Here is a 16,081-nt window from a genome sequence, read left to right as displayed (position 1 = left end):
GATATGGATTCCAATCCATATAGACATAATCCAAATTTTGTTGATCTTCTAAATAGTCAACAAGATGTGGCCTTTGGTTCCTATGAAGATAGTGTCGAGCTATCTTCAAGCCAAGTTCCTTTTCTTCCCACTCAAGGTACAGCTGATTCGAACTTCGTTGGAAACACTCCTCCTGACCGTAAGGAACGAAGGAAGTGGACGCCTTCGGATGATATGTTGCTCATTAGCTCGTGGTTAAACACGAGCAAGGATGCAGTGGTTAACAATGAGCAAAAATTAGGCGCTTTCTGGTCAAGAGTAGCAGCGTATTTTTCAGCGAGTCAGGTCTCTGGAGGCAACAGAGAGAGGGAAATCATTGTAAGCATCGTTGGCACAAGATAAATGAACAAGTTTGCAAGTTCTGTGGCGCCTATGAAGCTGCAACAAGGGAGAGAAGTAGTGGCCAGAACGAGAATGATGTGGTGAAACGTGCGCATGAATTTTTTTTCAACAACTATAATAAGAGATTTCTCCTTGAACATGCTTGGGAGGAGCTGAGGAACGATCAGAAGTGGTGTGAGCTTTCATCTTCCAAAAACGCAGGAAGCTCAGAAAAAAGAAAGGTTGATGAGGACGGGGCAGACTGTTCAAGCTCTCAACCAAGTGAAACAATGCGTCCAGAGGGAGTTAAAGCCGCTAAGGCCCGTGGTAAGAAGACAGTGGTTGAGGAGAATGCACAGAAGGAGAATGCGGCCAAGGAGTTTCAGTCTATGGTGTCATTAAAACAACAAGACTTGGTCTTGAAAGATCGCTTGTCTAAGAACATGCTTCTAGACAGTTTAATTAGCAACTCCAAAGGACCGGAGAGAATCAGAGAGTTGAAAATCGATTCTCTCCCAACTCCAAAGACGACCATCCGCCACGAAACCAGTCTCATAACCTCGCCGTGAAGCCACCAGAAGAAGAGACGTCTCCCAAATTGAAGATCTCGCGTGCGACCTCGCACCGGAAAGAAACCCAACGGCAGGACCACGAGAATATCAGAGAGAGGACTATGGATCTAGCGAACAGCAAGGAGAAAAGAGGAAAAAGGGGGAGGAGGGGGTCCTCCGGCGGCCGCACGCGCGCGGACGCGCCGAAGACAGACGACTGTTGCTTTTGGAGTTCTGTGGTCGGGGAGGAGGAGGGGATAGAGGAGAGAGAAAAAAATTTTGGATAACATTACATGCGTTTTCTTTTATCAACAGTATGTATTATTTCCTAAGCATAATTTACATTTATGTGTTGCGTGTTTATAAGCTGCAAAAATCCACGCGTGGTTTTAGGGGGTGATAGTGGGTACTAATATTAAGATTGAAATCTTATGCATGGTAGATTTTTGGGGGTACTTGGTATGAGAATGTTTTCATAGTCTGTCTGATGTTTGCCATATGTGACAGTTTCTCTATATGTATAACGATGGTAACGTTATCATACATATTATTATTGATGTTGGAGCTTCTCGACATATCATCGGTGGTGACAGTTTTTAATATATCATCTTTGACGGGGGAACCATCGACATATAATCAATGAGGGTTATACGTCGAAAGCTATCACCATCAAATATGTTATGTCAAAACCCATCACTAATAAGAGTGATAGGTGCCTCGTTAGTCGTTAACAATCTAGTTATGGTAAAATTCATTGCGATTATTGGGGTCAAAAACGGTCATGACGAAATTAACACCCGAAAATCCTCGGAAATCGTATTTCCGAAAAGATAGTAAAATAAATAATATGATTTTCGTAAAAATTAACCGAAGAAGTATCCTTGAAGGCTCAAAGTGGACAAACCAAACTCGGTCATTGCGCAATTACCGCACATGCACGCTGTCCGGTCGCTACGTAGCGACCGAGCTCGAGCCAAAGCTTGGTCGCTACGTAGCGACCGAGCGCTCATCCCGCTCGGTCGCTACGTAGCGACCAAGCTCGAGCCAAAGCTCGGAATGCGGTAGAACGATCGCATGATCTCGAGGAACTCGTCTGTACTCCTGCTTGGTGCCTCTTTCTCGATCGCACGATGGGTCGGGACCGGGAACGACTTTTCTTTGGGAGGAGTCATCGAACCGTAATGCGTAACCCACAACGCCTCATTCTCGCAGGATCTACCGAGTGAGGCACGAACTCTATCTTCGGAACAAGGAGCTCTTCATGAGCACTTGCGGACGAAGACCCTTTCCTCGCAATCTTTTTCTTACTCGACATTTTATACTTCTCTTTTGGGAAAATAGAAGGAAAGGATGGAGAGAAAGAAAAAAAGTTTTTCTTAAGAGAAATCTTAGAAAAACAAGAAAGTGAAAAAAATGTGAAGAAATAACTCCACTTTCTTATAGGCATGAGAATTTACTATTCAAACTCGGACTTTCGGATATTAATTCCATCCAACACGCCTAACTTGCCAAACATGCCTAACCGAACGATAGGACCCTACGATGCATGGTCCTAACGGGCTGGGAGGCTAACTGTTGGGGTCAAAAACGGTCATGATGGAATTAACACCCGAAAACCCTCGGAAATCGTATTTTCGAAAAGATAGTAAGAGAAAAATATGATTTTTGTAAAAATTAACCAATACGAAATTTTAACGAAGAAGTATCCTTGAAGGCTCAAAGTGGACAAACCAAGCTCGGTCATTGCGCAACTACCGCACATGCACGCTGTCCGGTCGCTACGTAGCGACAGAGCTCGAACCAAAGCTCGTTCGCTACGTAGCGACCGAGCGTCCAACCCGCTCGGTTGCTCCGTAGCGACCGAGCGCTCGTCCCGCTCAGTCGCTACGTAGCGACCGAGCTCGAGCCAAAGCTCGGTCGCTACGTAGCGACCAAGCTCGAGCCAAAGCTCGGTCTCTACGTAGCAACCGAGCGCTCGTCCCGCTCGGTCGCTACGTAGCATACGGGCTCAAGCCAAAGCTCGATCGCTACGTAGCGACCGAGCTCTTCCGAAACGTCAATACGACACCAGTCCATACATTCTCGTCAAACCTTCGATGCTATCTCCCGAAGACCGTAGCAAACTCGGTCCATGTTTTTCGCTATTCTAAACCATCGATCAAACTTTGCGGATTAAAACCGCGGAAAGTTCGTTCTTTATCGAAAGAAGTCGCAGTAAACGCTTCGAGTCGGAAGACGGCCCAAAGGGACCTAAAACACGACTCGAGGCCCACCCTACGATTTCTAAAACCAAAAGCCCGTAAACCGTAGCACGGTTTATGCTTGGCGCGCAAGGAATGATAAATGTCAAGTTTCCTCGGATAAATACGAAATTTTGAGGATAATTATGAAGATCGGGAAAAAAAGAATATCTCCATTTTATGCTATGACGGCTTAAGGGCAGAAGAGTAAAAGCGTAAACCGACCTTAGAGCAAGTATATAAGGAGTCCTAGGCGAGAGGCATGGAGAGAGACTTTTTTCAGAGCAAACTTAGCACTTAGAGCATTTAGGCAATTTTTCGTTTTTGTTATTTTGAGCTGCGACTCAATTAGGTTTAGCCGTCTTAGGGTTGCTAGAACTAGGAATCTCGCCGACAGCTCTCGAGCCCAGGCTTATACGTTGTTGTAAACGCTCATACGCAAATTCAGAATAAGATCTACTTTGCTCTTTCAATTTTTTTATACTTTATCGTTGTTATTCTCGTGTTCTGATTGCTTGACGTGTGGTATTAGCAGATATCCGGGTGCTCTGGGAAATTAGGGTTTTCCTAGTTTCTTTATTTAAACGGAAATCGACAGTGCAAATTTCGATTCCCACAGCGATAAAAATTATGACGAGAGAAAAAGAGTACAGCGAGGTAATCTCTCTCTGAAAATAATGAATATAGTTTTTTTTTCATAGGTCATACAGATGTTACATTTCCATTTTGATACCGTAGATGTATTTTCGAAATGTTGTAATGAAAAATGCATGTGTAAACAATCAGCCAGATTATCGCATATTCACTTTTTAAATTTTCTCGAGTTCCCATATGTACAAAATACTTTTTGAAGGGATGTGCTTTATTATGTTGCTTATGATAAAGTTTTGTTTGAGTTGAGCGACATAAATTGAGTTATTTTCAAAAAAATTGTTGGTTCTTTTTTAATGACTATTCGACTTGATTTTTGCATGTAGTAAATCATTCACTTCAGCCGCACACATTCTTGATATGTTTTATGAAGCGCAATAGTTTCTACTTGATTCAGATATTGCAACCAAGAACTTCAAGATAACTGATCATCCTTATAAAAATTCCAACTTTAAATATATTAACCAAAGCAGAAAGTTCGAATTAGGTAATTACATACAAAACGCTTCTTTACAATTAACAAACAAAGATTTCGATATTCCTTGCAGACGCATCAACTCAAAAACACATAAACACAACCTCTTCAATACCTGCCACACCTGCTACGCTCATCTATCTTAGTATTAAAATTTTAAAACTTAAATATTATGAAATATATTTTTATGTGGAATATTACATAAAATGGCACTGAATTTAATATTGATCCTAAGTTTTCATTGATGGGCGTTTTTGTCATTTAATATATATTTACCTAAGCATAATATATATTGAAGTGTAATTTGAGATTTTCAAAAAGCTTAAGCAAATACAGATATACTATCTGGAGTAGTAGAATTATATTATCTGAATTAAACATAATATTAACAAAATAAAATATAAAATTTATATAAACCTCCCGCAGCTTATCGCATGTAGTACATGGTTAAAGCTTAAATTCAAGGGAAATCTGTTTTTTTAGAGCAAAAAAATAGTAACTATGTCCCTTTAGACTAATCTGTACTACTTTATGTCCTATTAGACTAATTTTTTCAAAAATGGCAGTAATGCCCTTAAAATTGTAATTTTTTTAAAAAGATAAATAATGAGTTCGACAAGCGGGATCGATCGATCCAGCTTTACAAGTTACAGTGGATCGATCGATCCCGATAATTATTCAGAACAAAAAAACGCGAAATATATACTGATCGACCTGGTCCATTTCACTCGATCGGCGAAGGTCGATTCTTTACAGATCGACCGATCCACTAAGGATAGATCGATCGATCCCGTGCCCAGGAAAGAATCCCAAATCGATTTTTTTGGTTTTGTATGATTATATCCGGGTTGATTCCCACTTGATTTGAACCGACTAAGCATGATTTCAACTCTTTAAACTCGATTTCTCTGGGACGAAATCCTTAATTTCCCATTCACGAACAAAGGGGGAGAAAATCAAATTCTCACCCAAACTCGATTTGTCGTTTTTTTTTGTTCTTTTTCGTTTTTTTTTTTTTTTTTTTTAAAAAAATCGATTTTTTAAAAAAATATAAAAGTGAATATTCTCAAATATTTTGTTTCCATATTTTTAGGAACTGATTTCTTATCCGTAGAATACAACTAATATGTAGAAATCAATTTCTACAGTTTTGTAGAATTATAGTAATTTTTAGAATTTGATTTCTACATGTTTTAGATTTATAGTAAATCTGTAGAAGTCGGTTTCTACATGTTTTAGAATTAGATTAATGTGTAGATTTTGATTTCTAAGAACTTTAGAATGGTAGGTTAAGCGCGGAATGTGTATTCTACATATTTGTAGAATACTCCTATTTACGTAGATCACGTATTCTAAACATTGTAGATTCAATGAAAAAAGTAGATTTCGTTTTCTACTTCGTAGAATGTCATTTCTACTTTTTTTAGAACATAATCTGAAATTTATAATTTTAACTTTTTTATAACTGGAAAATATACCATTAAGTTCATATAGGTATTTTAACAAATGTTACTATTTTTCCAAATTTTTTTTGTTTGTAAAACTATTTATTAAAATTATTTTCATAAATATTAAAGGGTATTATAGGAAAATATGACACAAAATATAGATTAGTCTAAAGGGACATAGTTACTATTTTTTTGCTCTAAAAAAACAGTTTTCCCTAAATTCAAAACAACAACGAAGGGTAGATATGGATCAAACATTCATGAAACTTGGTAAGAACCAACGAACTGTAGAGAATGAAAGAGATGAAGAAACAAGTTGAGGTAGTTTTTCAACCTTCTTCGTATCGAGATTTAATACAAAGATTTCAGTGTCGTCCAAATTTATCTGATCACCAGTGAAGTAAATGGAGTTACTAGTGACGCCTTCCTGGTCCTTAGCCAGCACTGTAATACCCAAATCCAAAATAATTGCCTCATCTCCCAAAGAAACAATTTCCTCTAACCCCTTTGATGAATAGATTTTAAAGTTCCATGTTTCGGACATAAAAGGACTTTCGCTCTTAACAATTAAGACATCTCCTCGTACAGTGACTACCACATTCTTCCTCCTGCGAACCGCTTGGACATGCCATGGAATTCGAGGCAATCTCATCCGGCCGCCTTTTTTTGCTAGTTTTACGCATCCCCCTCCTACGCTAACTTTGGAAGCTTGTAGCGGAAATTCACCAGAAAAGTCGAAAATTTGGAGTTCATCATTGGTGAGACAATAGAGCTTGCAATCTTTGAATACCATGTCTCGGATACCTGACAACTGTTCCGGGATTTGTTTCCACGATTTATCACCTTTCTTGAAATAAACTAGAGTTTCTCCTATAACAAGGTATTCTTTGGTTTTATCGTCTATCCATAATATCGGAGAGTCAAGTCGTTGATCCGATGTTATAGGTAGTAGATTGATCCTCTCTCGGGTTAAGAGATTTAAAATGTAAAGAGGATTTTCATGACAATACTCCATCAAAAGCCAGCTTCTACAAGTCGCCAGACAAGAACTCTTTGCAAAGTCGTCGCCAAGATGTTGGGTTTTGTAGAGCTTTCCTTCTGTATCTTCAGGATTGAACAAGAGACAGTAATTCTTTTCCTCGGGGAAAATAATCATCCAAGGGATCTTATTGTTTGGCGTAGATTTTCCCGAACCAGTTTGCCAAGATGAACAAACTGATTTAGCTCGTTCAAAATCAGCAAATCCAAGGCGCTCGAAGATCAATCGCATGATATCTAGAGGAAGCTCGGACCAGCAACAGAGTTTTCTTTTTGGTCCTGGTCGAGTGACTGCCATAGCAGAGGCAACGTGAGAGGCCATCCGGCGGAATCTGGGAGAAAAGTAGGTTTTTCTCTCTCTTTCTATTGGAGAAAGTTTATAAAGAGCTAACTTAGAGACGTAGATAACTCTTATATATTTAGGTCAGGGTTATCGGTTACCCTGTAAATAAGATAAGCATGCGTTTCCATCACGGATATTATGTTATTTTATAATTTATATATTACTATAAAAGAAATACTATTGTGCTAAGGCCTAAGGCTATAACGGTGGTGAAGCCATCTGACGAAACTTTAACGGTAAAGCCTTCCATTTTGGGAGAAAATATTTGATGTTTCTTTATCTATCATATTTTTTTTTTGACTTTTCTATATAATCATTAAAGCTGATATTATAAAAATTAAATTAGTTAATTTAACATTTAACCAACTAATAATATTTTTTTTACATATCTTTTACGTATCTTTTGCATATCTTTTTAATTTGATAATAAATAATTATTTATTGTTCAAAAGTTTACAAAAATATTTTCTACTCTAACTTTTGAAAAGTATTATAAATATTTATATATGTCTTTAATAGCCTACAGCTTCATTTTTAAGGAAACAAAAAACTTGTATTTGGCAATAATCATTTATTTGTTTATATAATGATTACAAATTTTGGAAAACCTTAATTGATGCATGTCCATAAGACATATGTATATTAGTAAAAAAATATTATACCCTTTTGTCACTGAACATTTGAGTACAATTTAGCAAAAAAAAAATGGGGAAATTGTTTTTTTTTTTAAACCAAAAAATGGTCACTATGTTTCTTTAGACTAATTTCTATTTTTTTTACCATTTTTGCCTCTAATGCCCTTTTGTATTTTGAATAATAAATGAAATAAATAGTTTTATAACCTAAAGAAAATTTGAAAAATAGTAACTATTTATAAAATACCTATATGAACTTACTTATACTTTTTTCTAGTTGTAAAAATGTTTAAATAATAATTTCAGATTATGTTCTGCATAAAGTAAAATTGGCATTCTACAAAGTAGAACATGAATTCCACTTATTTTATTGAATCTACTATGTTTAGAATAAACATTCTACGCTTAACATATTACTCTAAAATCTGTAGAAATCAGAATCCACAGATTACTATAAATCTAAAAGATGTAGAAACTGATTTCTACATATTTACTAGAAATCTAAAACCTGTAGAAATCAAAATCTACACATTGCTATAAATCTGAAAACCAGTAGAAACCGAGTTCTACAAATTTATTGTGTTCTACGAATAAATATAATTAGTTCCTAAAAATATGGAAAAAAAATATTTGGAAATATTTTGTTTCCTTATATGAAAAAATAAAAATAAAATACTATTTAACAGAAAAATTGAAATTTTTAAAAAAGAAATTAAAAAACGAAATTTTAAAAAATCGAAATTATATTTTTTTTAAATTTGAAAATATTCTGTTTCCTTATATGTAAAAATCAAGATTTAAAAAAAAAAACTAAAATTTTTAAAAGAAATAAAAAAAATTAAAAATATATATATTTTGTTAAATTTAATTACAAATTAAAAATTAAAAATTTAAGGGTAGTATTACCATTTTGAAAGTAATTAGTCTATTGAAACATAAAATATATGAGATTAACCTAATGAGACATAGTTACCATTTTTTGGCCTAAAAACACTATTTTCCCAAAAAAATATTTAGCAAAAACATTTGAGTACATTTCCAAAATCAGATCTTAAGAATATTTTCGGAACGGCAAACTATAAACACACGCATGTCCATAAGACACATGTATATTAGTAAAACAAAATATTATACCCTTTTGTCACTGAGCATTTGAGGACATTTTAGCAAAAAAAAAATATTTAGCAAAAACATTTGAGTACATTTCTAAAATCAGATCTTAAGAATATTTTCGGAACGGCAAACTATAAACACACGCATAAAAGATGTACACACACAAAAATCATGTACGCAAGAAATCATACATAAGGTGTGTGTTTAAAATGCATGTTCGTTTCGAGTATAACAAAAACGCATAAAAAGTTAAGACATGTAAAGAACACTTTTTTTTTTTTGGTAAAATGTTAAGCTTACCATTTTCTGAGAAGAGAATACAGTGTTGTTGTTGAACAACTTATTACAAGGAGGAAACAGAAGAAGAAGTACAGAAAAAAGACAATACGAGAACTAAGGACAACAGAAGACAAAGCAGAACACCGAGAGACTGCGAGAGACTGAAAGACAGGCCGACTAAGGCGGGAAGAAAGAGCGAGATGAGAGGAACAGCAGCAAGTAGGAGGCTGATCCCTCACGAGGCGGTGGCAGCGAAAGGAGACGATCCCTCATCAAGCGGTCAACCCTGGAGATGATCGCAGCTTCGGTAGATGATACTTGACGGAAGATGCGATGGTTCCTCTCATTCCACAGACAGTAAACAATGACCTGCGCCAAAAGCTTAATAACAGTTGCAGCACCAGGACAAGAGGCAATGTAGGGCCTGTCGATGATGGTGATAACAGAGTCTGGGGAGACCGGCGGAGTAGAAAACATCCATCCAGCAAAATGAGACCAAACTGCTGAGGAAAAAGTACAGTTGAAGAACATATGAGCATGAGATTCCAGACCCGAGGAGCAGAGGGTACATGCTGCTGGGACCGTCATTCCCCATGAGATTAGCCTGTCCCTAGTAGGCAACCTTGCTAACACTGTCATCCAAGATACAAAGGAGAATCTAGGAACCGCTTCTTTGAACCAAACAAGATTACACCAAGGAACGACAGGAGATCTTTGTCTCAAGAGATTCCACGTTGCTTTTGATGAAAATCTCTTAGAGAAAGACCAATCAGCCCAATCACCATTCCGCCAAAGGAAAACGTCCTTCCCGCGCGAGTCTGATGGAGGCTGCATAGTTGAGAGAACCAGTTGAAGAGTTTCAGCTTCGTGAGATCGAGCTGGAGGAAGAAACCAATCTCCATTGGCTGCAGCCGAGGAGACAGTAGAATGTAACGGGATTTGTAAATCCCTCGGCCCTCTAGCACCAAAGACAGAGATTAGGGGTCCAAGGTCAGTCCACCAGTCGTACCAGAAGCTGGCAGTCTTGCCATCACCCACGTTACATCTCATCAAGTCATTTAGTTTCGGCTTCAACTGCAGCATCCTGTTTACTGAGGATGAGAGATTAGATGAAGTCGAAACTGTCCAAAACCTTTGGTCACAGAGAACATTGTGACGCAGCCAAGCGACCCAAATGGAGCCAGATTCAGAGAAAAAGTTCCAAACTCTTTTGAGTTCGAAGATAAGTTGAAATTCCTCTAACCTTCTTATACCAAGGCCTCCCTCATTCTTAGGCTTACAGATATCTTCCCAGCTAACTCGAGCACCGGAAGCCGAAGTTGTTCTATTTTTCCACAGAAAAGAGGCACACATTGAATCTACGGTTGCGTAGAACCTCTTTGGGAGGGAGAAGACCGAGCTCCAGAAGTTTACCATCCCATAAATCACTGAAGACACAAGAGTAATCTTTCCTGCGAAGGAGAGGGTCTTGACAGTCCACGAGTTTAACTTCGTAGATATCCTCTCCAGAAATGGCTGAAGTGTTGCATAGCTGATCTTCTTCGGACTGAGAGGTAGACCTAGATACCGGGTAGGGAATGAGCCTCTTTTAAAGCCTGTGATGTCGCTTATGACAGTAGCCTGCAGGTCCGTGTATCCCCCGAAGAAAATTTCTGATTTCTCAGCGTTCATGTCCAGACCAGTCCAAGATTTAAACCCTGCCATGACGTCTTTTACCCCCGAGATGGAAAATCTAGAGCCGTCAGTGAAGACCAGAAGGTCGTCCGCAAACAGTAAGTGGGTAACTCGCGGAGTTAAACAGTTCGGGTGCACTCTGAAGGCTCCATCCTCTACAGCTTTTTCCAAAAGTTTGGACAACACCTCCATGACCATAATGAAGAGATAAGGTGAGATAGCATCACCTTGGCGGAGGCCTTTCTTACCCGGGAAGAAGCCAGCAAGTTCTCCATTGATGGCTACAGAAAATCTTGGCGTGGATATGCATTCTCTGATCCAAGTAACAAAGATGGGAGGGAAGCCTTGAGCCTGCAGCACTTTGATGACAAAATCCCAGCAAATTGTGTCGAACGCCTTCCGGATATCTATCTTGAGCATGCTACTTTTACCACAGGTAGGGGATTCATATTTCCTGATCAACTCAACTGCTAAGAGCACATTTTCACCCAAACTGCGGCCCTTAAGAACACTTAATACACTATTTCATGTTTACGTGGAAGATGATCTGATGAAGAACACAATTAATGTATGCATTCATCAATTCTCTTCAAGACCATTATACAAAGATTAACCAGGCGGCTCTCCACATAGTATAGCAAACCCAGTCTTTCACGAATGCATGAAACACATAAGAGTGTTAACATATCTCTATTCATAGGGCATCATAAAAATAAAGGCATAAAATTTTAAGTAAGCTTGGAGCATCAAGAAAAATTTGGAAATGTTGGACACTGAATAGGACACATGTACATAAGATTTATGCATATCGTAAGTTCATAATTTTAGAAGAAAAACATACACTTTTTCTATATTTACAAATTTCATCAAATCTTAAATAAGAATACGGTATCTTCATTATTTGCAAAATGTATCAAATATGCTGGAGTCGTTTTGTTTCTTTGGGAGATGAGGCGATTATTTTGGATTTAGGTATTACAGTGCTTGCTAAGGACTAGGAAGGCGTCATTAGGAATTCCATTTACTTCACTGGTGATGAGATAAATTGGTACAACACTGAAATCTTTGTATTCAATCTCGATACAAAGAAGGTTGAACAACTACCACAACTTGTTTCTTCCTCTGTTTCATTCTCTAGTTGGTTCTTACCAAGTTTCAGGAATGATTGATCACTATCTATTGGGCTTTCTCTTCTTTGTTTTGTTTTTGATTAAAGCATTAATAAAAATTGATAATATTTTATTGATTATTATTTTTATCCCGACCTTCATGATTATCTATAAAGGCCAGCCATAATGATATTGGGCCTGCGTATAAAGCCCAAATGGAGGAAATGAAGAAGACCGTTCTGTCTTTGTCGGCTTCAGAGAAACAGAGCAAGCATCTCTTACGTGAGCATGGTACGAACAGGCCAGCTCACTGTGTCACGACAAAGAACAGATTTGAATGTTTGGACAGCTGTGCTGTAGTGGATAGAACTTAACCTAATTTTGATGAATGTATATAAAGATGTAAAGGGCTAGTCTTTGCCGTCAAGTTGAAAGAGTTAATAAAGAACAAGTTTTCATCTTTGTCTTGTCTTTGTTTCTTGACATTCACATGGTATCAGAGCCATGGAAGAGGCTTCATAAACGTTTTCAACTCCAACATTGAGTATCTCTCATTGTGTTACTCTGAAGCTCTCATCTTCGAACTATTATCTCTGGAAGACTCAGTTCGAATCGTTCCTTTCGAGTCAGTCTCTGCTTGGTTACATAGATGGATCTACTCTGCGCCCAACACCTACAGTCACAAGAAGACACGGTGATGATGTTACAGAAGAACCAAATCCAGATTTCGTCAAATGGGTTCGTAAAGATCAGTTGGTGATGGCGTGGTTGTTTGGGTCTCTGTCAGAAGAAGCTCTACGTTCTGTGTATGGTCTACACTCAGTGCAGGAAGTATGGCTCAGTCTAGCGAAGAAGTACAACAGAGTCTCTGGAACATGCAAGTTAGATCTACAACGTAAACTACAAGGTATGTCCAAAGGGTCAAAGTCTATGACTGAGTACTTAGGAGAAGTCAAAGGTGTCTGTGATCAACTGGACTCTATAGGAAGTATACTTACTGATCAGGAGATGATTTATGGAGCACTCAGTGGGTTAGGCAAAGAGTATGAATCTATCTGCACTGTGATAGAACATTCCATGGACGTTGTTCCACACATGAGTTTTGAAGATGATGTGTTCAAGTTGGTTGCTTTTGATGAGGAACTTCAGACGTTCACTCAACAACCTGAAGTCAATCCCCACTTAGCCTTTCACGCTGGAAGAGGTTACAACACTCGAGGTCGTGGAAGCTATAATCATCGAGGAGGTTACCGTGGTCGTGGTAACATGTCATACTCCACCAGAGGAAGAGGTTTTCAACAACAATTCTCAGGAGGTTCTGGATCAAACACAAACACAAGACCTACTTGTCAAATCTGTGGGAGATATGGTCACACTGCTGCTCGCTGCTACAATAGATTTGATCAGGATTTTCAAACACCAAACAACATTCACACCACTCTTGCTACAATGAAAGTCTCTGATCAAGGTCACCACTCAGGACATGAATGGTACCCGGACTCAGCCGCAACAGCTCACATTACCAGCAACAGTGGACAACTCCAGTCATCAGAACCTTACTTTGGAAATGATCAAGTCATGGTCGGTAATGGAGACTACTTACTAATCACCCATGTAGGCTCTATCGCTCTTCAAACACCCCAAGGTACCTTACCTCTTAATGATGTGTTGATATGTCCTGGTATATCTAAGTCACTGTTGTCAGTTTCCAAGTTAACGTCTGACTATCCTTGTGAGTTCACCTTCGACTGTGATTCTGTATGTGTTAAGGACAAAGCAACAAAGAGGGTGATAACTCAAGGACAAAGACTTAAAGATCTCTATGTGCTGAAGGAACTGCAGTTTCAAGCATTCTATTCAACCAGACAGCAAGCAGCGAGTGATGGTGTGTGTCATAAAAGGCTTGGTCATACAAATGCGGATGTTCTTCAGCATCTCTCCAGAAGTCTAGCAATAGTTATGAATAACACAAGCTCACGTCTCTGTTGTGATGCTTGTCATTTAGGAAAGAGCTCCAAGCTTCCCTTTGTAGACTCTGTTTCTGTCTCTAGTCATCCATTAGAAATGATTCATTGTGATTTGTCGGGACCTAGTCATGTGGTTTCATCCCAGGGGTTCACTTGGTTTTATCCCCTCAAGCTCAAGTCTGACTTCTTTTCTATCTTTCTCCGGTTTCAAACAATGGTTGAGAACCAATACAAGCATCATATGCAACACTTGCAGACTTGTGGTATTAAGCAGCTTGTGTCCTGTCCCCACACTCCGCAGCAAAACGGCTTGGCAGAGAGGAAACATCGACACATAACTCACATAACTGAACTTGCGATCACAATGATGTTTGAGAGTAAAGTGCCACAACAGCTATGGGTGGAGGCGTTCTTCACTTCAGCATTTCTTGGTAACTTATTGCCATCATCTGTTCTCAAATATAGAAAGAGTCCATATGAAGTGCTCAATGGAACAGCTCCGGTCTACACTTCACTAAGAGTTTTTGGGTGCAAATGTTATCCTTATCTCAGACCATATATGAAGAATAAAATGGATCCAAAGTCACTTGTGTGTGTGTTCTTGGGATACAAAAAAAGATATAAGGGATATCGGTGCTTATATCCACCTACTGGGAAGGTTTTCATCTCAAGACATGTCTTGTTTGATGAAAATCATTTTCCTTTTGGAGATATGTATAGTCGCTTTCACAAACAGTCAGATTCAACATTGTTAAATGCTTGGAGGAGTGTGAATCTGGTACAAGAAGAAGAATATAGAGAAGTTGAAGTAGTTGAAGATGATTTACCTTCGCTTGTCACAAGACAAGTGATAGTTCAAATGCCACCAAGTCTAGTGCCTCAGAATCAAAATGGTGAGGACTCAACAACTGAGACTGCATCAACCTCTTCTAATTCTCAGTCTGATACTGATAACGATGAAGCTGAACAGATAGTTCTACCAGTTCCAGCTGTGCAAAATCCTCATCCTATGACTACAAGAGCTAGAGCTGATATTATCAAACCAAACCCAAGATACGCAATGGTAACCATCAAAACAGACTGTCCTGAGCCTAAAAGTGTCAAAGCAGCTTTGAAAGATCCAAGGTGGAACGGAGCAATGCAAGAAGAGACAAATAACATGGAAGAAACAGAGACATATGAATTGGTTCCACCAGAAGAAGATCAACACCCGGTTGGCTGTGGATGGGTTTACAAGATAAAACTAAATGCTGATGGTACAGTTTTGAAACCTAGAGCTCGTTTGGTTGCCAGAGGAAACAAACAAGAAGAAGGAGTTGATTTTTTGGAGACATTTAGTCCAGTTGTTAAAACCGCTACTATAAGGACAGTGTTACATGTTGTAGTTACAAAGAAATGGAAGATCAAGCAGCTTGATGTTCAGAATGCATTTCTTCATGGAGATCTAAAGTAGTCAGTGTATATGATGCATCCTCTCGGTTTTGAGGATCCAACGAGACCAGATCATGTGTGCAAGTTGAAGAAAGCCATCTATGGTCTTAAACAAGCACCAAGGGCTTGGTTTGATAAGTTTAGCAACTTCTTACTAGAGTTTGAGTTTCAGTGTAGCTTTCCAGACCCTTCTATGTTCATCTATCATAAAGATAAATATGTTATTTATCTGTTACTATATGTAGATGATATGATTTTAACAGGAAACAACGAGATCTTGCTGACAGTTCTCCTTGAAAAGCTCAATTCAGTCTTCTGTATGAAGGACATCGGATCAATACACTACTTTCTTGGAATTCAAGTGCATCAGTGTAATGATGGTTTGTTCCTAAATCAGTCAAAGTATGCTCAAGATCTTCTAGTAACTGCTGGTATGAGAGACTGCTCACCCATGCCTACTCCGCTCCCAATGAAGCTAGATAATCTTCCTGGTCATGATGAACTATTCCCTGAGCCATCATACTTCAGAAGTCTTGCTGGTAAACTACAGTACCTAACTCTGACAAGACCTAATCTTCAATTTTCAGTCAACTACATATGCCAGAAGATGCATCAACCAAGTGTTTCGGATTTTAGTCTACTAAAGCGAATCTTGCGTTATGTTAAGGGAACATTTGATATGGGGATCAGTATTAAAGGTCACACTGATTCTACTCTGGTATGTTACAGTGATTCCGACTGGGCTGGATGCAAAGATACTCGTCGCT

The 16,081-nt window shown here is 38.5% G+C and overlaps 1 protein-coding gene across 1 annotated transcript; it reads right to left on the bottom strand.

The window, feature by feature from the left end:
* Nucleotides 1–4,589: 4,589 nt before the first annotated feature.
* LOC106444486 (F-box protein At1g69090) lies at nucleotides 4,590–7,160 on the bottom strand. The gene is made up of 2 exons (XM_048777267.1): nucleotides 5,945–7,160; nucleotides 4,590–4,735 (listed from the first exon to the last, which is right to left on the bottom strand). Exon 1 carries the CDS (start codon nucleotides 7,083–7,085, stop codon nucleotides 5,976–5,978), a length of 1,110 nt encoding a protein of 369 aa, XP_048633224.1. The 5' UTR covers nucleotides 7,086–7,160; the 3' UTR covers nucleotides 4,590–4,735; nucleotides 5,945–5,975.
* Between the last annotated feature and the right edge of the window lie 8,921 nt (nucleotides 7,161–16,081).

The sequence above is a fragment of the Brassica napus genome, chromosome A3, assembly GCF_020379485.1.
Source record: "Brassica napus cultivar Da-Ae chromosome A3, Da-Ae, whole genome shotgun sequence".
Classification (NCBI taxonomy): domain Eukaryota; kingdom Viridiplantae; phylum Streptophyta; class Magnoliopsida; order Brassicales; family Brassicaceae; genus Brassica; species Brassica napus.
Note: the sequence above shows the minus strand (reverse complement) of the source record. Positions and strands in the feature narration are given on the sequence as shown.

Excerpts from the sequence above, each read along its gene's own strand:
- LOC106444486 (XM_048777267.1), bottom strand. The coding sequence starts at position 7,085 with ATGGCCTCTCACGTTGCCTCTGCTATGGCAGTCACTCGACCAGGACCA.